The sequence below is a fragment of the Mus caroli genome, unplaced genomic scaffold (genome assembly GCF_978045245.1).
Source record: "Mus caroli unplaced genomic scaffold, Mus_caroli_1 scaffold_8, whole genome shotgun sequence".
Classification (NCBI taxonomy): domain Eukaryota; kingdom Metazoa; phylum Chordata; class Mammalia; order Rodentia; family Muridae; genus Mus; species Mus caroli.
The window spans coordinates 13,583,618-13,610,559 of NW_028227263.1; the positions used below are offsets into that span (position 1 = coordinate 13,583,618).

General features: G+C 46.4%; 1 protein-coding gene across 1 annotated transcript in view; it reads left to right on the top strand.

Moving 5' to 3' along the window:
• Positions 1 to 26,693, top strand: part of Cpxm2 (carboxypeptidase X, M14 family member 2) — a 116,471-nt gene extending 89,778 nt beyond the window's left edge. The window contains exons 8-14 of the mRNA XM_021166950.2: positions 7,727 to 7,850; positions 9,961 to 10,157; positions 11,909 to 12,088; positions 14,710 to 15,007; positions 20,454 to 20,593; positions 21,766 to 21,865; positions 25,407 to 26,693. Of these exons, the coding sequence (XP_021022609.1) occupies positions 7,727 to 7,850; positions 9,961 to 10,157; positions 11,909 to 12,088; positions 14,710 to 15,007; positions 20,454 to 20,593; positions 21,766 to 21,865; positions 25,407 to 25,660 (1,293 nt within the window). The 3' untranslated portion in view covers positions 25,661 to 26,693. The remainder of the gene's footprint in view (positions 1 to 7,726; positions 7,851 to 9,960; positions 10,158 to 11,908; positions 12,089 to 14,709; positions 15,008 to 20,453; positions 20,594 to 21,765; positions 21,866 to 25,406) is intronic.
• The last annotated feature ends 249 nt before the right edge of the window (positions 26,694 to 26,942 follow it).

Here is a 26,942-nt window from a genome sequence, read left to right on the forward strand (position 1 = left end):
GCCAGTTAGTTGATATTGTTGTTCTTCCTATGGGGTTGCAATCTCCCTTCAGCTCCTTCAGTCCTTCCCCTAACTCCTCCATTGGGGTCCCTGTACTCAGTTGGATGGTTGGCTGTAAGCATCCACATCTGTATTGTTCAGGTGCTGGCAAAGCCTCTCAGGGGATAGCTATACCAGGCTCCCATCAGCAAACATTTCTTGGCATTAGCAATAGTGTTTGGGGTTTGGTGTCTGCAGATGGGATGGATCCCTAGGTGGGGTGGTCTCTAGATGGCATTTTCTTCACTCTCTGCTCTATGTTTTTGTCCCTGCATTTCCTTTTGAGATGGTTATGTGGCCCCATCCCTCAACTGGAGGCTGTGCCTATCTCCTGAAGATGGTCTCCTCAGGGTCTATCTCCCCTTTGTTGGGTATTTTGGCTAACGTCATCCCTGTTGGGTCCTGGAAACCTTTTGCTTCCCTAGCATCTGGGCCTTTCTAGTGGCTGCCCCCAGTTCCCCATCCACCACTGCTACATATTTCTGTTCAATTTCCTGGCCCTCTGTACTTCTCTCCTGTCTCTTCCCATACCTGATCCTGCCCCCCCTTTCCCTCTCCCTCCTCTCTCCTTCCAAGGTCCTTTCTTCCCTCTACATCCTGTGATTATTTTGTTCCCCCTTCTAAGTAGGATGGGAGCATCCACACTTTGGTCTTTCTTCTTCTTACGCTTCACATGGTCTGTGAGTTGTATCATGGCATGTGTGACCTGGAAGATTTATAAAATATCTATATGTGAGCCACCTCAGACACAGTGAAGTGGAAATCTTAGTGGAAGTGTTCAAGAAGTTGTTCCATGCTTCTGTACAGCCAGGCCTCAGAACCCATGATTGGCTTTGTTAGGAATCTGAGTCCAGGTAGCAGGAATTGGTGATCAAGTAGGATTTTCTCAGACTGTTCCTGAGTCTCAGTAACTCTGAGCTGTGTCAGCCTGTGTGTGCTGGCTACAACACCCCTAAGAAGGCCAAAGGGGCAGCAGCACCTGACCTCGGTTCATTGTCTCAGAAGTCCTGTGCCTCATTCACACCCAGTATGTGGATTGCATGTTTCCTGGGTAGACAAAAGTCTGTTCCCCGCAGATAAAGTACCAACGACAGAATTTGTTTTCACTGGCATCCAACTTGCTAAAGCAAAGAGTTTATTAGGCTTCCGTACAGAGTATGAGTTAGGGGTTACTTACAGGAATATAGGTGATATTAAAGCAGCTGCTTCAACAGGAAGTTTCAGCCCAGAATGAATAACAATTTCTTCATAGCTGTGTAGGCAGGGTCCTCCAACAGCTTCACTTAACCTTCTGCTTTCTGTATACCCCAGTACCTTCAAGACAGGGCCACATGCAGTTAGAATCGAATAACATTCACCTGACAGGGAGGCACAGGAAGAAATGGCTGGGCTCTCAGAGAACAGTCCAATGGCCCTGCTCCTTCCTCCTATGAGGGGAGGTCAACGGTCAATGGGCTGGAACTTGAGGGTCTCTGACAAGTAGTCATAGCTGCCCTGTTGAAGACAATGGTGGCTGGTAATGCTCAGAAGACAGCGGTCTACAACAGTGTGCTGGAAAGTATGTGACTAAAGATGATATGCAGAAATAACCTCAGGATTACATTGGCAAGTAAGGACTCACCAAAGTCTAGTTAATGTCCCTCAGAGGGAGGTCTTGTGGGCTGACAGACAGAGCCAGCTGCCCAGAACAAAGGCCGGAGGTGTTTCTGAGATCAGAGTTATCAGGCTGACCTTCAGTTCCATGGAATGAGCATGCCTGGCTTGTGTCACTGTCATTTAACTTGAGATACGCACGGCTTCCAGACACCTGTCAGCACAGACATAGAAGTGGGATGTGCTAAAGAACTCCTCTTACTGTCTTGCTCTTCAAAAACAGAGATAATGTGGTTGGACGTGAGGTTGGTGACTCATGCCTGCTGCTCCACTTTCTCGGGGTATTTTTATGGCTCTGCCCACCATTCTGTCTTCAGGAGCCCTGGTGGGTTAACATAGCCTTGCTCGATGGGTGTCCCAAGGCATCTCTTCACACCCAGCAGTGAGACAAGTATCAGTTTAGTTGGCACAGTGAGCTTCAGGTGTATGCTAAGTGAGCTGACTGCTCAGAGTCCCTGCGACGGAGATCTTGCTATCCCACGTGCATCCCTGGGGCCCTCTGGGGAGAGCTAGCAGTATGTGCTTTATATATGAGGTGGCTATGATGACCACCACTCAGGAGATGGCAGAGCTCAGGGTCACCATTACAGCCACCCTGAGTCACCTCTGAAGTCTTACTGCCCAAAATCACTGAGTTGGAAACTGTCCAGGGAGCATTTCTCAGTCCCAGTTGAGTACTCGGACCAGAAGCCATTGGCATGTAGATCGCTGGTTCTTGGGGCTGGATGAGAAGACAGAATTGCCAGCCCTCTCCTTCGATGGAGTCTTCTAGGTGGCTGTAGAAATATTTCTACCTCAGAGAGGATAGTTGGCTTAGCCTACTACTGAAAGAGACATTTATAGCCAACAATAAAATGAGAGGCAGCAATAAGAAGGAACCAAAAAAAAAAAAAAAGAGTAGAGACACTCATCACGCTGTAAGAGGACAGCGATGAGAGTGTGGGTCACTCCCATGCAACATATGCCTTTAGAGCACTGAGCTACATGTTCCAGGCAGAGAGAAGGGGCAAGAGGTGGGGAAGGCAGAGAAGCAGGTGAAATCTATCCAAACACCCATACTTTGAGGCAGAGAGAATTGTGCCAAGAGAACATTGGAGGCATTCCTAGTGTGTGTATTTATAACCCCCTGGTTACTTGTTTAAATATACATTTGTTTTCATCTCCTTAACTTGGAATGATGGGGACCATGGCCCTGTCACTTACCACAAGTCTATAATATGAAATTTAGCATACCTGTGCTTGATGACAAATGGGATGGGGACAGATGAGTTGCTTGCTCATGGCTGCCAGAAGCTTCGGCCATAACTGGGGACCAGTTGACATCTGGATTGTTGACAGACTTTAGCAGACAGAGAGGGATGAAGACCGATTGTCTCTGTCCAAACAAAGAGGCCAGCAAGAATAAAAGGGAGGGAGCAAAGGTATCAGGTAGGTGCTGGGAAAGAAGACAGGTCCTAAGTGAGCTGTGTTCCCTCCCTATGTGGAAGGAAGGCTAGTAAGTTCAGCCACAACTCCTAGGAAAGGAACTTTTGGGATTGGGGTGTAAGAGAGGCATTTTTGAGGAGGATAGTTGACCTGAACCAAAATATAGCTGTTAGGTATATTTACGTTAGGGTGTGGCATGCTCTTGTTGAGGAATGGCTTGCCTTTCTCAGGTAGGAAAGGTATAGGATTCCCAGGAAAGTGTATCTTATCTTTGTTTTGAGACATGATATGGCACACCCCAGATGTTCAGGAGCTGCAGGGTGGCTGTTGTTTCATATGGTGCAGGTAAACAACAGTTAAGGAGGAATCAGGAGTTGTAGAATTGCTGGCTGGCAGTATTGATGTACGTGGTGGCTGAGGATAGCCAGGGACATTGGACCACGAGGAGGGAAATGAGCTGAGTCTACCCCCATGCTGTGTGGTCAGCCTGAGCATGAGGACAGGTGGTGATGGTGGGAATCCAGGCAAAGTAGTAGGCCTGGCAGTCCAGATAACCAAAGTCTTCACCATGCTTTCTTCCCTCTTCTTTCCATGGGGAATTTCATTTTCATTGGCTTAGAGGTAGTTTCTTCAGAGAATAGAAGAAAACTTTTCATCTTCTGCTTTAAACAATTTTTTAAAAGAAGCACTTCCATTCACTGCTCAGTATCCTTTTATCAACAGAACCCCAAATCTCATGAACCCTCCATAGACTCACTGTACTGGTGAGTCAGCAGTCTTCACATCTGCCTTGTCACCGCTGTTCACAGATCTACTAAAGTCCAGAGGTTGAGTAATTTCCAAACAATAGAAGTTGATTTTTTCATAGTTCTTAAGATTGATGGCCTAGAATCATGACACCAGCAATCGGTGCCTAGTGAGGACTGCTGGTGCCTTGTTTCTGGGTCATCATGAGGAAGGTGGAAAGGCAAATAGCCTTCCTAGTTTCCTCCAATCCTTTCATAAGGATGCTCATTCATCTGATAATGGCAGAACTTATGTTACGTAATCATCCCCCTGGAAAAATCCCCACCCATCCATATTATGGAATTGGGCTTTGGATTCCACCTTATGAATTTGGGGACCACATTCACTCAAACTACAGCAATAGGTTGCTATCCCTCCAGTACTTGAACTCCTGTTGACAGATTCTGCAAGGCTGTGATTAGAATACAGCCCTCTTTGCCCCATGTCTCTCAGTGATGGTTCCCTAGCATCCGGCCCTCCCCCTGCCGTCTCCAGTGCTGCCACATGGGCTGGTGAGTGGATGCACTGTGGTTTACCAGCCTTCTCCCTGCTTTGAAGCATTTGGAAATCTCCCAGCTTTTGACTGTGGCAAGGTAGGAAACATGCTACAACAAGTGTCATCATGCATGTGATTTTAGCATTCTCCATGCACGGGTTCCTTCAGATATATTACTGAAAATTGGATTACTAGAAAAGCATCTTGCTATTGTATCTTCTTCAGCAAAGGAGAGAAGGTGAGGACTTCGGTGGATGCTAGGATGGTGATGTACTTTCCTATTTCAGAGGTGAACGAGTCCAGCAAACCCTATTCTCTGTGTGTCATTACCCCACTCCCACCCCAAGGAGCTGTCTCAACATTCTCTCCTTAGTTGCCTTCTTCTCTCTTATATCAAATTTTAACAATTAATAAATTTCCAGTGGGGTTGGGCTTTGAGGTGGCAAGTACACCATCACACACACACACACACACACACACACACACACACACACACACAATGTTTCAGACCCACAGAACCATTTTTTTCAGCCCTGCTCTAGATCCCAAGGAAACTACTTCATACTCTGTTTAAAGAGCTTATTCCGGCTTGGTTTCTTTTGCTGCGTTAGATACCAGGACCATAAGCAACGTGGAGAGGAGATGTTCAGAGACCTCAAGGCAAAACCTGTAGTCGGGAACTATAGCAGAAACTAAGGAGGAATGTTGCTTACTGGCTTGCTTCTCTTGGTTTGTTCAGCTCCTTTATGCAGCCCAAGGTCGTCTGCCCAGGGATAGCTGAACCCTCCTACATACAGTAGCAATCAAGAAAGCATCCCATTCATATGTCCACAGACCAGTCTGAGGGAGGCAGTTCCCAGGGATGCCAAGGTGACCATCAAGATTGGCTATCACTGACCTGGATACCATAAAAAGAATACCCAACTCTCTTCAGGACCAAGTAATTACCTTTCCTCACAAGTCGGAGTTATATTAAAGTAGCAGGCCTCCTCCCTGATAATGCTTATGATAGTGTTGTTCCTGGTTCTGCAAAGAGAAGGCAGATCAATTCCCATGACCTTCCCGGGGATGGTGGTCACCCAAGATATGCTTCAGGGCATTTCAGAGCGCTACTCAGGAGGGAGAATTATAAAGGGCCTCCCCAAAGGTTAATATTCTTCAGGTCTTCATGTTCGTATGAGGGAAGGTTGATTTTGGTATGACAATCCAGTGACACACAGTTTATTTAACACCAACTGTGGCCAAGAAAGTAGGGTTGGGATAAAATCCTGCAGGGAAGGACAGGACACAAGGAAGAAAGGAGATTCTCAAGATATGCAGCCCACGAAGCTTCTTGTATCCATTGCTGAGTGTGTGTCCAGGGGGAGATGACGTTAGTCTTCCTGCAGTGTGCTCTTCAGTGCTAGCTGCACGAAAGAGAGAGGGTAACAGGAAAGGGTAGCTAGGTCTGTGCTTGAGTCTTGTGTCTGTTGCCAGGTTAGCAGTAAACTACCTAGGTCTTTTTCCTGAAGAACTGATCTTTGGTCTGAACCCAAGACAGTGGTTTACTTGGCAACCAGAACCTGCTAGGATCCTTGACTGCAGGTGACTACACTGGAGGGCCTACTAGGCAGGGACTCGAGGCAAGTGTGCTGTGGCCATCTTCCATGCTGCAGGAGAAAGGGACACGTGTAGCTTCAACTTGTATTTCAGAGTGGCAGTGCCCTTCTAATGGGTACTGCCTGCTCCCCACCCTTGTCAGAATGTTCTCCTTTGCTCTGCCAGTGCCTGGCTCTCCCTTCTGTTCTTAACATATGCCCTGAGATGATCCTTGAAACTCTGCAGTCTTTACTTTCTGTATAGTGCCTGGTAGAGAGTGGGATCCTCAGAAAATGTGTTCTTTAATCCAGGGTCTGGTGCCTGGGCATGGCAAAACACCTTTCACCCAGCACATCAGTACTCACAAGCATCAGTCAGGGATGCGGGGTAAGGCAATCTCTGGGAGGAGCATGTCTCTTGTCCTCTGCACCCAAAGCTTATTCAACTAGTAGAGATCTCACTGCCTTCCTTGGCAGCTCACATCATTCTACAGACTAAAGGTACCAGTTGACCAGCTGCTCTTAAAATCTAGACCATGGTGTGTGGGTATGTTCCCCACTGCAGCCTGCTTTGCTCATCATTTGGCCCCATGAGGTTTGTGTCTATGGCCAGCACATGCGGTCCTTACTTAGCACTCATGAACTGGATCATCCCATGGTTCCTTCCTGCTATACCACTTGCTCCAGAAGGGCAGGGACACCTTCAAGTATGCAGTGATTGTGAAAACGTACTATTAGATAATCCACATTTGTGCAATTTGATCTCCAAGGAGACTGATTCAGAAAGATGGAAACCTCAGTGAGAAAGTCATGGCCACAGCCAGGAAGGTGCTGACTGCAGCCAAGGAGCTGATGACAGCCAGGGGGGGTGGGGGTGATAACCACATATAACATCTGAGAGAGGTGACGATCCCAGCCCAGGAAGACGCCTTACTCTGTTGAAACTGTTGGAATGGAAATGTCAAGTAGCTGGCTAGCAGCCAATAAAAGTGCCTTGTTTGCAGTTCTAGAGGCTAAAAACTTAGGCTCAAGGTGCTGGCCAATGTAGTGCCTACTGAGGGAGGGCTTCCCTACTAGTTCATGTGTGTGTGGCCTCTCTACACATATGGAGAACACAAGTTCTCTGTCTCTTTTGAAGGGTTCTTATCCTGTTTACGAAGTCTGCACCCACATGACATAATTACCATCCAATGCTTCATTTCTTTTTATAAATAACTCTATTACGTTTATTTGTAAGATGTGTTAGGATGTGAGCACATGCGTGCATCTGTGCTCTTGCTGCAGGCACAGGACACCTTGTAGGAGTTGGTTTTCTCCTTCCAGTATGTGGGTCCCCAGGATGAGATTCAGGTCAGGGTATTCGCCTATTGAGCCATCTTGCTGGACTCAGCGTTTCCCCTTTAATACTCTTGCCTCTATTAGATTTCAGCTGAGGTACACAGACATTCAGTGTGTAGCAAGAGGCTTTATCATAACCAAGTATGCTGGGAGCACAGAGCCAGGACAGGCAATGGTAAAGCGCTTCTCCTTAGAGTTGATGGCTAAAGGATAGGTTCTGGCTGGAAAGGTGGGTATTATCCTGGGGAATAGGAGGCCAGAGAGGGAATTCTGGACAGGTATAGCCGTGGGGCTGTGGGGAGGAGTGGAGTGCTGGGTGGGAGGCTGTGGAGATAGCTTCCTTTTGGGAAGCACTGCTTTTTTAGTGGACAGTCATCATGATTCAACATCTGTCATTTGCCTTGCCTTTCAGTTGATGAAGGTTGTCAATGAAATGTGCCCCAATATCACCAGGATTTACAACATTGGCAAAAGCCACCAGGGCCTGAAGTTGTATGCGGTAGAGATCTCTGACCATCCTGGGGAACATGAAGTTGGTGAGAGTTTTGTCTTAGTTTGTCTGCCGTTGCTATAACAAGCATCATAACCAACAGGAGCTTGGGAGGAAATGATTCAACTCAAGTTCACCATCCAAGGAAAGCAGGGGAGGCGCTCAAGCAGGCGTCGGAGGCAGGAACTGAAGCAGAGGCCATGGGAGGAGTCTGCTTATTGCATGTCTCAGCTATCTTCTGAATACAGTCCAGCACCACCTGCCTAGGTACACTTACAGTGGGCAGGGCCCTCCTATATCAATCAGCAATTAAGAAAATAACCTCACAGACACGGCCACAGGCCATTTTGACGTAGGCATTTCCTGAGGTTCCTTCTTCCCAGGTGGCTCTAGGCTCATCTCCGGTTGACAGCTGATGACAACTGTCATTCTCTCCCAAGAGAATGGTATATCCAATAGCTCCTTACCTAACTTGAAGGCATCTCCCCACACCCCACATGACAGTGTTCATACCCTGAGTGTGAGCCATCCACCCCACAATCATTTCACACAACAAGTGGACTTTGGTTCTGGGCCTCTCATATCTGAGAAGAGCTGTGAAGCTCTCTGAGCTAGAAGCACCCCCCCCCTTTTTTTTTCTGCTGCACAGGGACTACATTCAACTGTGTTCTTTGCTTCTGAGGCCAATCACAAAACAAAGGAGAAAATGGCTGGATCCATGACAGATGCTCTACAGGGGGAACATTCAGGACTCTCTGATTCATGAATGGCTCAAATTGCAGGGCCTCCCTCCCTTTTGAGCAATGTCTATATTGCCTTGAAAAGCTACCTACCTTTAGTTATTTTCTCAACAGCCATCTCTACTCCCAGTCCTTGCAGGCTGGGTGAGCTCTGGTTTTCTTGTTGGTAAAACTGGCCTGGCTCTCAAGTTCCACTGATAAAGTTAGGTGCCAGGATAGATCTGACTTGTTTGACTTTATTGTTCCTCCATGTCTCTGCCTTGGGAGAGTTCATCTCAGGAGCTTCGTTCAGGGATAAAGGCCTTACCTGTGGATAAAACCATGCTTACTCCCACACAGCAGCTTGACAAAGGGAGGAAAAGGGCGTGTGGTCAGCCATGCCCAGCAGGATAGTCTGAGTCTGTGAAGCAGCTATCACTGAATAGTCAGGACGGCATCCTTTATAAACAACCGGGTTTTATTTCTTATAATTGTGGACCCCGGGAAGTTGAAGATCAAGATGCCAGCACATCTGGAGTCTGGCAAGAGCTTATTTTCTGCTCAACTCTTGCACTATACAAGGCAGTGGAAGGCTATATTCTCACAGATAATTCTACTAGGATTCTAATCCTCACCTTCTATAGGTCCTGCCTTTTCATACTATCCCAGGATCTTGACTTCAATACTAATTTTATATACACACATGTATGCGCACGCATGTGCACACACACACACACACACACACACACACACACACACACACACACAAACTATAGCACCTCTCAGCAGGAAGCTAACTAAGTTTTGGGAGAGAGAAAATATTCAGATCGTTAACCAAAGTGTCCTTGCTGATTCCCTTTAAGATTTTTTTTTTGGATATTTTCTTTATTTACATTTCAAATATCCCCTCTCCAGGTCTCCCCTCTGGAAATCCCCTATCCCATTCCCCCTCCCCTGCCTCTATGAGGGTGCTCCCCATCCCACCTACCTTCCCACCCTGGCATTCCCCTACACTGGGGCATCGAACTCCCCCGAAGCCCCTGCCAGGACCAAGGACAGCTCCTCCCACTGCTGTCCAAAAGGGCCATCCTCTGCAATCCTTGCAAAATGTAAATAAGAAATTCACAAAGAGCAACCCCAACATAGACGAGAAAAGCAATGGCTGCACTTTATGTCTAGCTTATAATGGTAGGCACCGAGCTATTTGGTCTTTCCTCGCTAAGAACCCATATCCCATGGCTCTAGTCATTCAGGCTTGCTATCTGTAGTTTTTCTTACCTGTTTGAGCATTTGGGTTTCAAATAATTATCCCAGTATAATTTTGGAGGCTTGTTTGAAAGGGAAAATAGTATGGCTGCAAGGTCGTTTGTGTCCTTCCAAACCTCACCAGCCCCCATGTGGATGCCCGCAGAAGCCTGTGTGTCTGTCTCTGTCAAGGTGAGCCCGAGTTCCACTACATCGCAGGGGCCCACGGCAATGAGGTTCTGGGCCGAGAGCTGCTGCTGCTGCTGCTGCAGTTCCTCTGCCAGGAATACTTGGCGCAGAATGCACGCATCGTCCGCTTGGTGGAGGAGACTCGAATCCACATCCTACCCTCCCTCAATCCTGATGGCTATGAGAAGGCCTATGAAGGAGTGAGTACATTCTAGTCCCACCTCTGCCTGAAACAGGCATGGTATCCCAACTCTAAGGGTGTGCTTAGCCTAGTTCTTGTTTTTGATATCAGTGATGTATGTGTGTAGGTGTGCACGTGTGCCTATGCATGTGCATGTATGAGAGTACGTGTACCTATGTATATATGTATGTGGGGAGGCCTTGAAGTGGATGTTGGGTGTCTTTGTCAATAGCTTCTCTCCTTTAGTTCTTGAGACAGAGTCTCCTGGTGAACTTAAAATGCACTGATTCGACTAGGCCATTATGTTCTAGGGATCTACCTGTTTCTACCTTCCCAGTACCGGGATTGCAGGCACATACTGTTGCACTTAGATTCTTACTTGGGTCCTGGGGATCTAAATTCAAGCTTGCCCAGCAAGTACTTTATCAACTGAGCCATCTCCCCAGCCACTTACCCTTCTTTCTGAGCATCTCATTGCTGAAGCTGGAAGCCTGTGTCTGCAGCTTTTTGCCTGGAGGAGCTGTTTGCCTTCTTTCTGATTGTTTTTTTGCATCGTAAAACGGTTTCTGGGGGATGGGGGTGGGGTACAGAGCAGGAATTAAAACCGATGGTGACACTGAGAGAGGTGTATTCCTAGAGATCCATATGAGTACTGCCACTATTACACACCCATGGCAGTAGCACCTCAGGTTGGCTGAACACTTTTGAGGTTTCGGTTATTACAGCTAACATTCTCACCTGTCCCCTAGTGATAACTGTTTTGATTATTCTGAGATATTGCTTATATCTTGTGTTGTAATTATCATTTGGAATTTGTATATGTCACATGTATATATAAGACATATGTATACAATTACATTAAATCAAGCCATGGATCAATAGTGATATTTCACAATATTTGGGATAGAACAGAGCACCGTCTAAATGTCAGTTCCTGTCAAATACATCAAAGTTCAGCACTTAGTTGTGTTTGTTGGTTCTGGCACAAATGACTGACTGCACACATGTCAAAATAATAACTCCCATCCAAGTACTAACCAGGCCAAGCCATGCTTAGCCTCTAAAATCAGATAAGATTGGGTATGTTCAGAGTGGTGTGGTCAAAGACACACCACTACAGCCAGAATTCCAGCAGGGCAAGGGGAACGCATTGGTACTGCATTGACAGTAAGTGATTCGGCAATGCTCCAGTTCCAGACTTCTTCCTTTCTTAGAGGGTTCAGCCATGTAGTGGAAGGTCATGGGAAGGGAGAGATATAAGAAGAGATCTAAGGCTTTTGGGCTTGGCCATATGGCAGGAGTGTTCCTCTGGGAATCCACCTTTGAAGTGAGGTGACTGTGTTGTCTGTGGTTTATCAGATGTTCATAGCAGGTTTTTCTGTATTCTCCTGTGATATCTTTCTGGGGTCAAGAGAATTCAGAGACTTTGGAGATGCACATGGCAGACACAGACACAGACACAGACAGACACAGACACAGACACAGACACAGACACAGACACAGACACTGACACAGACACAGACACAGACACAGACAGACACAGACACAGACACAGACACAGACACAGACACAGACACAGACACAGACAGACACAGACACAGACACAGACACAGACACAGACACAGACACAGACACAGACACAGACACAGACAGACACAGACACAGACACAGACACAGACACAGACACAGACACAGACACAGACACAGACACATTACACATCTGGGTTCTCCTACAATCTGAGAGCTCTTTGCATTCTGAATCTTCTCCAGGGTTCCGAGTTGGGAGGCTGGTCCCTGGGACGTTGGACCCATGATGGCATCGATATCAACAACAACTTTCCGGATTTAAACACACTGCTCTGGGAGGCAGAGGACCAGCAGAATGCCCCAAGGAAGGTCCCCAACCACTACATTGCCATCCCTGAGTGGTTTCTGTCTGAGAACGCCACAGTGAGTGGAAAAAGATCTAATTTGTGCGTCAGAGGAGGGTGAAAGGTTGCCTGCTGGTATCTGCAGAGGATGAGGATACGGCACAGACAAAGAAGACAAATACATCTTTCTTATCTTTTCTGACGGTAGAGAACAGTATGCGTTGTTACCTTCATGCTGGTTTTGTGGTAGAGTCATTTGATTGAACTTCTATAATTACAGAGTTGTAAACATACATACATACATACATACATACATACATACATACATACAAAAAACCACCCCCGGAATGCATGAATGTTTTACTATCATTATTCTTATCCATGCCAATTACACCTCCATGACATCAGCTTTCACTAGTTGCTAGGTATAGACAGTGTCACTTACGATACACACAAGACAGAGTTCTGGTGACCTGTGGCCATTTCACTTTTGGTGATGTATGTACCAGAACACAGTACAAATGTGTTCAATGCACATGGCTCCTTACAGCAAAAGGCTGGTTACTTAGTGTCATTATCACGTGTACAGACAAACGATCTCTTCATCGTAAAGTGGGTAAGACAGAGCAATAGCATTTATCAAAATCAGGAATGAGTTTTAGGAGCATAAACTGGATCAAAAAAAAAACATTGAGAAGACAATTAAAACCAAGCAGTAAGATTTTTATGTCTTCACGCACAGTTAAAACAAGACAGAGAGGGAAATGAGAGCCAGTCATTTAGGGTAGGAAGCTTTTTCTGATGGGAAGCAGTGAGCTGTGGGGGTGGGGCTGAAATTACACAGGTGTATAGCAACTCCTACTGAGACCTGGGTCTTGGGTTGAACTGTGGCTTCACAGCATGGGCCAGTATTCATTCTGTGCCCTGAGCTGTGTTCCATAATTAACCCGACCCAGGGATTATGGTGTGCTTCAAGCCCAGAACCAGGTCTAATGAACCCCTGCAAGCAGGCTGTGGCCACGAGTCAGCGTTTCTGTCTGCACAGTAAGTGGCCCTCTGTGCTCCTGTGCTGGCATCAACATTGTCTTGCTGAAATTATCTTTGTGTGACAATCGTTCATTTATTATAATCTGACTCAATTCACATGCCTGTATTAAACCACGTCAACCTTTTAAATTAATCTCGTAACATTATCAGTTTTCCTCTTTAATATCTTTGTTTTCCTCTTTAATATCTTTTTTCCCCCATAAAAAGTCAAATGTACAAAAGTGAAGGAAGCTGTAGAGGGCTTCTAGGCACTCACGCCAGCAGTGACATGGGCCAACTCACGCTTCTTCCTAAAGCAGACATGTATGTCATCATGTGATTTTATTTGTCAACGCTTTAACAGGCATCTCTAAATGGCAGGAGCCGTCCTTTACATCCACAGATAGTACCATTATCATGTTAAAATAAGTCATCTCTTTTCCAGGTTTATTGTGTCCATGTGTGGGTGTGGGTGCATTCGTGCCATGAGACTCCTTGGTGAGGGGTGGGGGTGGGGGGTGGATGACAGCTTTCAGGACTCAGTTCTTTCTCCATGCTTTGGTCAGACCAGATCTTTCCTGCTCTTTGCATCACACTGGCACACCCAGGCTAACTGGCCAGGGAGCTCCTTCTCCATAGGTCTCTTGTCTCTGCCTCCCATCTCTCTGTAGGCTGATTACAGATGAGGATTACCACATCTTGATTTTAAGTGGGTTCTGAGACTTGACTTCCAGTCAGGCTTGTTTTATGGGTCCTTCTGGGTCCCAAATTAGGACTTTTTGTTTGTTTTTGTTTTTATTTTTGTTTTATTTTAATTGCAATGCTAGGATCCCATTTCATTTCTTATACCAACCAGAGAATACCCTTCCCCCATTTCTCTCATCCCACTTTACCCCCACCCTCATCTGCTTAAATCTAGATTCAAATGAAACCCATTCCTTTCTCCTGTGTTCTAGACATTTTATGTCTCTGCTAACAGTCCGCCCTCCATTCCTTCCTCTTCTCCTCTGTCTTGCTTACCTCTGCATATGGTTGTGCATGAGCAGCAGGGTTTCCTGCCTCTGGGAGCTCGGACTGTGTTCCTGAAATGTCACATCCTTCTGTTTTCTGGAAACTGAGAGTGACTTTAAGACTGAAGTCCACAAACTCCGGCCCACACAGCCCTGCCTTCCTGAGTGGCTTCGATCTACACACATTTGCACTTTGTCCATGGTATTTCTTTGCTACAGGAACAGAGCTGGGTGGCTGTGACAGAGCCTGCCTGGACCACAAAGCCCCAGAGTCACCATCTAGCCCTTTGCTAGAAAAGTCAGCTGATAGTTTGGCTAGCAGCATGGTGAGATTGAGGCTTGTGGTTTGGGGTTACTCCTGGTTGTGTGTCTTCCTCCTGCTGTCTGTAGTTAGTGAACACCCCAACTCAGGAGTTCATTGGATTAATGGAATGATGCCACTTTAGCCCTGATGAAGTATTCACTAGAAAATCCTGCCATGGAAACTCAGCTTTTCCCTGGCCTTCCCTATTGTAATCCATTGCTTCTAAAATGTCCAGTTTCCCCAGGGCACAGTTTGAGATTTTGAATATTGCTGAGATTACTCCATAAAATTTCCATTTTTTTTTGAAAGCTAAGGAAGCGAAGCAACTTCTTTCTGTTTGTTAAATTTGTATACTCCCAGGTGGCCACAGAGACCAGAGCCGTCATTGCCTGGATGGAGAAGATCCCGTTTGTGCTGGGAGGCAACCTACAGGGGGGTGAGCTGGTCGTGGCATACCCCTATGACATGGTGCGGTCCCTGTGGAAGACCCAGGAGCACACCCCAACACCTGATGATCATGTGTTCCGCTGGCTGGCGTATTCCTACGCCTCCACTCACCGCCTCATGACAGATGCCAGGAGGAGAGTGTGCCACACCGAAGATTTTCAGAAGGAGGAGGGCACCGTCAATGGGGCTTCCTGGCACACAGTGGCTGGAAGTACGTCTTAGATCTATCTGCCAGTCTAACATCATGTTCCCAAGGACTACGGATGATGCACTAGTTATGTTTCCTGTTGCTGTGACAAAACATCTGACAAGAGCAATTTAAGGCATGCACATGCATGTGTGGCTGTGTGCACATATGTGTGCATGTGTGTGTATGTGCATGTGTAATGCACATGCATGTGTGTGCATATGTGTCTGTGCATATGTGTGTGCATGTACATAGTCTGGAAGTAGAGAGAGATGGATACTGATACTCAGTTGCCTTTTTTCTTGTTGTTCAGTCCAGTAACTCAGCTTAACACATGGTGGTATCCACAGTTGGGTTTTCTCATCTTAATTAGCACAGTCTAGCTAACCCATCACAGACATATGCAGGGGTGTGTCTCTTAGGAGGAGTAGAGATCCTGTCAAGTTGTCAATATTAATAACCATAGATTCTGGTCCAGAGTTAACCCCAGGCCTCTCTGCCATATGTCCCCTTTCCATTAGTCAGCATTTTCTAAAAGAACGGAACTAATAGGCTGAATGTGTGTGTGTGTGTGTGTGTGTGTGTGTGTGTGTGTGTGTGTGTCTGAGTAGGACTTTCTCCTGACAGAAAGGCATAGCGAATTCCCAGAGAGCTGTTGGTCTTCAGTCTATGTTGGAATCCTGAAGACACAGGTTCTAATACCAGCAAAAGATATTTCAATGACAGGACAGATGCACTTGCCAGTAAGAGTAAGGCAAGCAGGCAAAGAGCAAATGAAGTTTCCTTCTTCCATTCCCCTTCATGTGGGCTACCATCAGAAGGTGTGGCCCAGATTTAGAGTACATCTTCTCACCTCAAAAGATCCAGTCAAGAAATTCCCTCACAGGTGTGGCCAGTTGTTTGGGTTTTAAATAATTCCAGACATAGTAAAGTTGACAAAGATTAGCTATCAAACTCCTTCCTTGTCATTCTGGTCAGTATGGTTAGCAATGGCTTCCAAAGCATTGTCCTCGGCACTCCCCACAGACTGTCCTTTAATGGTCTTACTGCATTCTCAGAGGTGGGTGGGGCTTACTCATTTTTATGAATGAGAGGGCCTGGAGATGGCTGGAATTCTGCCCTATCAAGAAACTGGTAGAGCTGGAAGTTGTTAGGTCTTGCCCTTAGCCACCTAGACACTCACATTTCACAGGACTGCACATGGGAGAAAGTAGCAGGGCATGTTGGTGCCAAAGTTAGGGCTCCTTGCTTAGAACCACGATCGAGGGGATGTCTGAGGTCGTGAGTCTGAATCCTGGCTCAGGTGTGATGTGACTGAGTTGCTGTGTCCTGAGATCTCCCTGTGATGAAAACAGCTACATACATCTGCTGTCCATGGGCTAGCTACCCAGTGTCACCAGTGCCAGATGTCAAAGCCAGCTGTGTATAGCCACCACATGGGCCTAGAGAGGCTTTTCTAAGAGACCCCCAAATCACTTGGCAGCAACCAGAGAGCCCCATGGTTTACATACCAAGATTTGCAAGGGCGGAGAATAGCATAATGCCTAAGATCATCTGCAGGGGTCGAAAGTCCCAGAAAAATACAAATCCCCCTCTTTTTTTCTTGATAGTGAGAGGACTTTCAAGGCAATAATGGAATTGAAAAATCTTTCATGTCTAATAGTTCAACTTTGGCTTTATCATTAGATAATGTATGACTCTGGATAATTTTTTCTCTGGAGCTCTACACTTTTCTCTTAGAAAAACTGGGCTTAAAAATATGGTGGTAGTGTTTCCCTCTAGGATGTGTTAGGATCAAAGAGAGAATGTATGGGGATGCAATTCATGTCTGGCTGATCAGAAACACTCAGCCTAAGGTTCCATCCCCAATGGCTCCCCTTTAACAGGCATGCTCACCATGTAATATTAGATTTAACTGTCACCTTGACATAACCTAGAATTATCTTGGAGGAGAGCAATGCCCCAAGATTGCTCTCTATATTGGTTTGGCCTGTGGGATGGATGGGGGAAAGATGCACCCCATTGTGGGCAGCACTATTCCCTAGGTAGACATCTTTGAACTAAATAAAAATGGAGAAATTGATCTGAGCATAGCCAAGCAAATAGATATGCATGCAAATGAATTTATTTCTCTTTGCTCTCGACTGTGGATATGACTAGTCACTCCAGGTTCCCTGCTGTGTTAGACTGTGGCCTGAAATTGTAAGCCAGGTAATGCCTTCTCAGTTGCCTTTTTATTGGAATACTTTACCACAACAACTTCAAAGGAAACTAGGAGACTCAGACTCCATGAGCCTAATCTGTTCTCTGTTCCACTATACTAGTTAATTTTGATAGTATACTTTTCTATACATCAGTCTTCATATACTTTTCAAGTATGTCCCTCTCTTGGAAAAGGAAAAAAACAAAACAGAAATATTTGTTCCCATAGTCACTTTAAAACATATCAGAACAGACACCATTTTTGTCTTGGCAACAATCCAAATGAAGATATTTTCTCTTTTTTTGCACTATACAAATTCAACATTTGCACTATACAAATTACACTGCACTATAAAAATTACAAAATAAGCACTGGTTTGCAGGGACCTAAAGACAGACCTACAAGAATATCTGAGTAAAATCTATTTATTTATTTATTTATTTATTTATTTATTTCTGCCGTGACTACATTGTGAACAGGCACTGTTGAGTCTGACAGTGCTGGGACAACAATGATGTCATGGAAAGCAGGCTGCCACAGACTGCCACATACTGATGCAGGCAGCACTGAATGCTTCCACCTTCCGAGTTCTGCTTGCCCTTACTTCGGGGACTTTATGGCAAAGCAGCGTGGCAGCTTGAGCCTTTCCATCATTCTTCTATGATGGACTCTGCAGACTCCTTCTTTTGTAGATTCATGCAATCTGCTTTCTAATTCCTCCCCCACCCCCTTCCCAGTCCTTCTGCTCTGTCTTCTCACCCATTATCCTACCATGAAGATAGCAGTGAGTGTGGGGGAAGTGGTTACCAGTAAGACTTTGGATATTTCACAGTGTCCAGCATGGGCAGCCTGTGCTTCTGAACTCCGAAATGACTGTGCTCTTGGCTGCAGACCCATACTGGCAATCACAAGGAGGGCAGGTGAGGTGGGCAATAGGAATGATTTAGGGCATGGAGAGATTTGAAAAGGATGTCTCTTGCCAGTCCTGAAGGTTTGGAAGAGCTATGAGGCTGTGTAGCAGATCCTGGTCCACAGGTGCTTCGGACAGGAAGTCACCTTCCATGGTCCAAACCTTTCTGCCTGAAATGCTCTGAGCAAGGTCTCACTTGAAGGGCAGAGTGTCAGCAACAGAGATGGATGGGCCTAGCTGCTCCGGGCTGAAGTTTCTCAGCATTTTGTCAGCATGTCTCAGGCTTTCAGTGCTTGAAATGTGCTTCTTGAAAAAAGAAAGATAGAAAAAGGGGGGAGGAGAAAAAATGAAGGAAGAGAGAGAGAGAGGAAGAGAGAGAGAGAGACCTACTCCAGAATTTTAATTATCACAATTATTTCAGTACTGGCAGAACCTAAGAATGTGAGGCTGATGGCATCTTTTTTTTTTTAAGATTTATTTTATTTAGATGAGTACACTGTAGCTGTCTTCAGACACCCCAGATCCCATTACAGATGGTTGTAAGCCACCATGTGGTTGCTGGGAATTGAACTCAGGACCTCTGGAAGAGCAGTCAGTGCTCTTATCTGCTGGGCCATCTCGCCAGCCCAGGTGATGACATTTTTATGCTCAAAAGAGGCCCATTCCTCCTAAGAGTCAAGACCTGGCCTGAGCAGTTACTTTGTTGCCATAGGCCCCAGATACCCTCAGTATCTCACTGTAGGCTGATAGATAAGACAGATGAATACAGAGTTTGCCTGCCCTTGCAAAGCATTCATGTTTCCTGAATACAATCTCATCATGTCCCCTTTGTTCCTGTCTTACTCTTCCTTGCTTGCTTTATCCTGAGAGGTCCCAGTTGCTGAAATTCAACTGTCTGGAGTCTGGAATCAAATGGAGAGAGCTAAGCTGCTAAAGGTTGGGTACTGTTTTCAGCATGGGACAGTGGGTGGACACTCCAAAATCTGGCTTTACAGCAAAAGACCCTTTGTGAGAGAGCCCTTGGAGAGCATGCTTTTCTCTGTCCACACAGAGCCTCGTGTTTCAAGCTTGCACCTTCTTCTGGCCCCCAGGGAGCAGGTAGGGGTCCTTAGAAGATCTCCTCCACCGAGCAGCGCTTGCCCTGCTGTGGGAGAGCACAGCTTGCTGAACGTTCTGTTCAGAGGCAGAAATGTTGAGGGGGAAGCTCATTAGTAGAGCGGGACTCAGTGCTGAGCATGGATCATGGCTTGAGTCCAATCTCTGGCACCCCACCCCCACCTCAAAAGGTGTGCTCCTTTATGCCATGTGACACTCATGATAATAATCATTCCTTTTACAAACACTGGGCAGTGTGATGACTTGAGAAAGACCTCCCAAACAACATGTCTGTTTTATGTAACTCCTTTGCACCTGTAATTGTTACTTTACTGGGAAGACAGTCTTTGGAGATGCAATTAAGGGCCTGGAGAAGCTAATTCTCTGTCACCGGATGTGTGCTACATCCGTGAGGTGTGTCTGTCCTTAAATGAACCCAAAGAGGAAAAAGCAAATACAGAAGGTTGAAAAGAGTCAAGCGATTGACATAAGAAATGCCTAGGCCAGCAAAAGCCAGGCTGGTAAGGAGGGTGCTCCCACAAGGGTCTGCAGGGAGCACACGAACCTGAGGACTTCCAGCCTCTCAGCGCATGACAATGAGTGTTTTAAGCCATGATGCTGTCATTTGTAACGGTAGCCCCGGGAGGCTCATATGGGACAGCCATACTCCAGCCTGGCTGCTTTCCATCTGCACATCAGGATGCAGGTCTGTTGATTTGGGAATCACTGGGTGGGTGTGATATCCAAGCTGCTGCAAAGCAACCACACACAAGGTCTAGGCTCCAATCTAGACCATGATCCCTTGAAGAAGCACAAATTTTGGATGAAATTCCCACTGATCTTGTCTTGTCCTCACTTGTCTTATTTGTGAGGCTGAGCTATGGCTGAGTTTGTGAGGACAATGTAATGACCTGTAGGACACAACTTATGGGCATGCCCGGAAGAGGCAGAGGAAGAAAGAGACACAGAGAAGACCATGCAGACAGGACAGAGGTTAGCTATCTTAATGAATTGAAACAGGGAACTATTCAGGCTCTCATCTGAGACCCATACAGCTGCCAAACGCAGTGAATTAAACGCTTAATCCATTGTGGTTATTAACGACGGCTTTCCAGGCGCATTTATTTCCCTCTGTTTATCTATAGCAGATTCTTTCTGCTTCCCTGTTCAGCTGAAGAGCCCTAAATGTTTGTGAACATCCTTGCCCACTCCCCTTGCCACTTGAGGCTTAAATCAGCTAAAATGTCTGGTTGGCTTGACAGGTCTAAACGATTTCAGCTACCTCCATACGAACTGCTTTGAGCTGTCCATCTACGTGGGCTGTGATAAATACCCACACGAGAGTGAGCTGCCGGAGGAATGGGAGAATAACCGGGAGTCTCTGATTGTGTTCATGGAGCAGGTATGCTGGACATGCGGCTGGGATGAGAGGAACTAGCTAAGGAATAGGTTGTGAGTGTGAACATCACAGCCATGGGAGAGTCGGATGGAGCCCCATGCTGGGGCACACGAGCTTCCTGGTGCAGTGGCTGTACCTCTGCCAGATGACTGTGGTTGGCACCTGGATCTTATGCTAAGTCTGCCCTGCAAGGGTTTCCAGAAGGACTCTTGGTACAGAGAGTAGGAGCCAGTTTCTTTCTGTCAGGAAGCCATGAGTAGAACTTCTGCCCCAGCCCCCAAGCCTCAAGGGAATGGCTCATTTTCCTTTGCAGAGGGAAAGGAGAGAAAGTCTCGATTGTAGAATTTAGGCAAATTTGAAGCTATGGTCTGAGTTTGCCAAAACTACCTCTGTAGATAACATGTCCAGACTGTCATTGAGAAAGTACTGAGCCATCACGGATTGTCACATTATCCTACAGGCAGGAGACTGAGGGACAGTATCTGGCTGCTGTGTGCTATGTGACATGGTTAGTTAATAGATGGACTCAAGACAAAGTGATTAATTTTGATGGCCTCTGGTTCCCTTGCTTCTGCTACCTATGTTGCTAAGTCTCAGGAGCCCAGGACGATCCAAATAAGCATGCCTGATAAAAAAAAATTAAGTTACATTTTAAACTGGAGGTGCAAGCCCAACTCTTGGGAGGCAGAAGTAGAAGAGTGCTCAGTTCAAGGCCAGCTGAATTTCTATAGCAAATTCCAGGCCAGCTGGGATTACACAATGAGACTCTGTCTCAAGTTAAAATAAATAAAAGTAAAATTAACAAAAGTTAAATTCTGGTTTCCAGAGAACTTTGCTTTATTTTTTGGTGCCAGGGAGGGACCCCAGGGTCACGTGCATGCTAGACTGGCATTCTTTCTCTGTGCCACATCCCTTGCCCTCGTGGGTGGATTTTAATGAAACTCTGAGACCCTAATGTTTTCACCTGAAAGTTTTTAATTGCAATGGGAAACGTTCTGGATCATGGGCCACAGAACATTCTAGCAAGTCCATGCAGAGCCAGGCGCATATTGAGCTAGACTCATATTATCTGTTCTTGGTGAGGGCTGAGCTGATGCTACCTGCCCTGCCTCCTTGCTTGTGCCATTGGGGTCCAGAGCTGTCTGGTGACTCACTAGGTCTCATGTTTGCTGCAGGTTCATCGAGGCATCAAAGGCATAGTGAGAGATTTACAAGGGAAAGGGATTTCAAATGCTGTCATCTCTGTGGAAGGTGTTAACCATGACATCCGGACAGGTATCTGTGAAATGTATATAAACTGTCTCAGTAATAAAAACCTGCTCCTTGCAGCATGCTGCTTGGGTTTCAGTCACTGATTGGAGTTTTAGAAACTCATTCACTGTGGGGCCAGTGACACAGTTGATTAGCACGGGGTATTCATATAGAAACTTGTTATTTAGGACTGAACCAGCAGCTCCTCTCTCCAACTTCCCGAGACCCCTGCAATGGGGTTTGTCAGCCTGACTTTTTACCTTCCTCTTACCCCTTCCCTGGGACAGTTTAGAGCAATTATCAAAGCTCCTGCCATAGTGGAAGCTTCTGTGAACTGAGGGGCTGTTGTATGGCATCCATGTTCTTTTCCTTCGCCATTGAGCCCTTGACTCTTTCTACCACTTGTGTTAGATGTTATAGCCACTTGTCCATAAGGTTTCACTAAGTATTGCATGGAAGTTTGTACCCATAGCTCCTTATGAACATGCATGTATTCATTTGTCCATCCATCCATCCATCCATCCATCCATCCATCCATCCAATAGATCTGGACCAAGCCCTCTTAATTTGCCAGAGACCGAGCAGGATGCTAGTGTTCTACATGAATGAAAGATGGGGCCATTCATTCTATGCAGGATCTGTGTTTTAAATAGTACTTCTTAAAGGAGCCCTGAGCATTCCTCACACTCTTTAGTGCCTGGTGGGCAATGGAGGAAAACACTGGGGCTCTGCACAGTGGGAGGTAAAAAGGCCCTGGGGCCCTATAAGCCTAGATGAGAATGCTTTACCTAATGGGCTCTGACTTTCAAGCCCTGTAATCAAGCCGGCAGTTTGGATGAGCTAAGGGCAAATGCATCTCATACCCTCTACTTCCTCCTATAAATAATTTCCCAGCATGTGCTCTGAGAAGATGCCTCCCATATCACACACACACACACACACACACACCCCTCTTTATGAGTATCCTCTGCTCTCACCAGAAGTGCTGAATTTGTCTTGATTTTCATCTGAGGCTTATATGATCCGACAAGTTTCATTTCAGTGGAAGTTTGTATAACATAAACAGAGGCATTAAACAGAATCCCTCAGAGAGGGAGCTAGAAAGATTATTTATAGAAGCACATTGGGGTTAGGATTTCACCTGCTGTCCGTTGCTTAGAAGACACCAATTTGAGCTGCTAATGAATGAGCAATCACTGGGCTTGGGGTGTCCCTTACATTCCAAAAGTGACAAGCAGTGTCCACAGTGTTAACCTAGCACGGTGGCTGCATGGAGTGTTTATCCCAGAACACTAGCTCAATTGTCCAGTGAGACAGAACTCAATGTGAGGCTTCCTCTATATTCTCTAGTTCACAGTTCTAGGGTAAACATCTTCAGGGAAAAAGGAGAATAAATAAGAAGAGCCCTACGTATGAGGTGGGAAAACATTGTCCACAGTCTTCTGAGAGACCTGCTAGGTAGAGGGGACCACTAAGCAGATCCACGTTTCAGAAATGGAAACTTCCAGATTATAGGATGTCAACACCTCTTGCTCTGACTCTGTGAAGCAAATGCGGTCCTCATCGTTTTCTTCTTCCTTTTAGTTTGGTTTATTGAGCACTGACTATGAGCCCAGAACTCCTGCTGCAAACAGCAAAGATGTCCCTAACCACTAAGTGCGCTTTCTGACGGAGGACACCTATAGTGAATTGTTAGGGAGAATAAAATTATTACAGATGGCAACCAGAGCCAGAAAGAAATACAACAGGTAGATACAGAGACAGGCCAAAAAGGCAAGATGGGGTTCCCTCACTAAGGAATGGATGCAGGCTTAAAGAGCAAAGGTGCCATGCCACAGAGAGGGGACAGGACCACAAAGCATCTGCTCAGGGTCAGGAAAAGGGGGCAGAGATGGTTCAGTGGATAAAGCACTCGTCATACAAACACGAAGACCAGCATTTACATCCCCAGCACCCATGTACGGACTGGGCTAGTTTAGCAGAGTCTCCTATACTACTAATGCTTAGGAATGAGACAGAATATGGAATACCTGCGTAAGCTAGCTAGCAAAACTAGGCAAATTGGTGAGCTCCAGGGGCAGCAAGAGACCAAGACTCAGTAAACAAAGTAACAAAGTGTAGCGCAATCAAGGAGGGCACTGTGCTCTCTAGGCTCAACCTCGGGCCTCTGCACCAACACACACGTATGCATATGAGCACTTTCACATATCTGCATGTATGTCAATGCACATACACACACACACACACACACACAGAGAGAGAGAGAGAGAGAGAGAGAGAGAGAGAGAGAGAGAGAGAGAGAGAGAGGGAGGGAGGGAGCTTCTCAGAGGTCCCTAGCTCTTGTCTTGTGTGTCTTCCTTTAGTGGGAATGCAGGTTTTCTACCAAAGAAGAGACTCTTCATCAGGTTAGGGGTGTAGCTCAGTGGTAGAGCTTGTCTGGCATGCAGAGATCTGGGATCAATACATACACAGACATGTACCTATGTAGAGATATATACCTCACAGCTTTACATGCCACAGTCCCGGGTATAATGGTGGCCAGTCCGCCTGGCATGTAATTCTCCTTTTAGGGAACTCTACATCCCAGAGTTCCTTGAGTCATGCTGAGCGAGAGATACCCTTTACCCTCTCAACTTTCCTTCTACAAGTCAGTGTCTCTGAGTGAGGGAGTTGTTCCCTGATCTTGCCATAGTCTCTATGTGAAGGTATGATATCCTTTAGAGCTCATGTCTTATGCCGCAGTCCACCTGTAATTGAATCTCAGCCTTCCTTCTTTGAGTGTGGCCAGGTGAGGAGGGCAGCTAAAAGGAACTGAATAGGCAGGAAGCCAGCATGTATGCCTGCATGAGAAAGTAAGCTTGGTCGGTCTCAAGGGAGAGTTAGTTAAGTCCCAGAGTCTGTTAACTAAGGTGGTCCTGACCCACTTGAGCTAAGGAAGGGACCCATTGGGTAAGTACCTAGTTGTATAGATGGGTATCAGGGTTCCTCTTCAGCCCTGCCTGCAGCTTGCCAGTTCTCATGGGTCTTTCCTTGACTTATTGAGTCCCTGTCCTGCTTTGAGTCCCTGTTCCTGTGGCTTCCAAGTCTCTCCCTGCCCATGGCCATACAACAAGAGCTGGGGTAGTATACAGGTACCAGGGCCATCTCCTGGGCGTCTGTTCCTGAACTTTCAGAAGCCAAGAACCGTCTCCTTTTAGAAATGATTATTCTTCTATGTTCATAGCTCTGAAGCCAGGAAGCTATGAGCTGCTGACTTTACAAGAGGCCATTTGGTAGCAAGGACATAATGTTTGTGAGTTCACACTTATAATGAACGGCTTGTACTGTCACATAGGAAAGACTTGAAGATTTCATCTCCATCTGGGGTTACACACTGTGGGGAGCCTAGGCCCTAAGCCCCTTCCTGGTGAAACATTAAAGCAGCAGCCAAAGAGAAAAACACCTTGCCTTCCAGAGTGCTGTAAGCACTTGATCATGGGAGCTTAGGTCCAGCTCTGATGGGTGAGGCTGGGACTACTTGTGCTAGAAAGAATCTGTTTTGAGGTCCCCTGCTTTCTTTTCCCAGCCAGCGATGGGGATTACTGGCGCCTACTGAACCCTGGCGAATATGTGGTCACAGCCAAGGCGGAAGGCTTTATCACTTCCACCAAGAACTGCATGGTTGGCTATGATATGGGAGCTACTCGGTGTGACTTCACCCTCACAAAGACCAACCTGGCTAGGATAAGAGAAATTATGGAGACATTTGGGAAGCAGCCTGTCAGCCTACCCTCCAGGCGCCTGAAGCTGCGGGGACGGAAAAGGCGGCAGCGTGGGTGACCCTGTTGGACACTTGAGACATACCCCAGACCGTGCAAATAAAAATCCACTCCCGTAGTAACTCTGTAGCAGGCTCTTCCTGTTGTTTTGACTGTAATTCAAGAGACACTCAGGAGCACACCTGCATGGCTTGGCTGATCCCAAAGGGGAGGGCTGGTGGCTCAGGGTGTTTTTTTTTTCTTTGTTCTCATTTATCCAAATACCTTGAACAGAGCAGCAGAGAAAGGCCGGTAGCAGTGAGGGAATTAATTCAGTGAGTCAGTCTGAGATTCTGAAAAGGGTGCTTGACCACTGGCTGTCCAGGAAGGGAAATCAAGCCTTCCCCATTTGCGTGACATCCAAGCTCCCCAGTGCATTTGCAAGTGGCACAGTTGACATTGCAGCACCCGGGGAATCCTTTGCCCCAGATGTTATCATTTGAGATGCTCTTATGCAGCCTAAGAAAATCCATCCTCTCTGGCCCCAGGGGACAATCCAAGCTGCTATGTACACACTCTGTGTTCTATTGACAATAGAGGCATTTATTACCAAGTGTGCATCGCTGAGTCCTAAGTCAGCTCTGCTCCTTTTTCTAACAAAGCTTACCTTCCTAAGAGCAGACAGAAGTGGAGAGCACCCAAGAATGAGTGCTGGGCAGCAGACCCTGGGGGAGGGGCTTGTTATCCCAGAAAGCCCCTAAACCCTTTGCTGCTCCATTAGCCCTGAGGTGAGGAGAGCCAGACTTGTTAGGAGGCCAGAGCAGTCAGTCAGGGCATCTTGGAAAAGACCTTGAAGGAAACAAACCCGGAGTTCCTTTTGCTTCAGAATGTGAGAGCTCCATGTTGGCCCCAATCAGGAGGGGAGTAACGATGAACATACAGACAGCCACATCTTTCCGATCAAGCATCATCTGATGAAAAAGAAAGCAATTTAGGATTACCTGGGACACGTGAGTCTGGGAGAGGTGGTTGAATCATTGTGTAAGAGAATAGTGTGTCTCATTTCTGTTCATCCTGCTGCCTTGTTGACCTGGAGAGAATGAAACAAACAAACAAACAAATAAACAAATAAAGCAAATGGTAAGGTCCTCTCATGTGGTTTTCTAAGCAGGTATGCAGCACCTAATATCTCTGTAACTACAACCATTAGGGTTGAACTCTGGGCTCTTTCAGCCCCAACCATCTGGGCTCTGCTACCCATCCCCAATACTCCAGGTAAAAAGACAAATAATGGTGAAAAGCAAAAAGAGGAAGAAGTATTCAATATGGCCATGTTGGAGAGAAGAACAAATCAAGAACCCTAT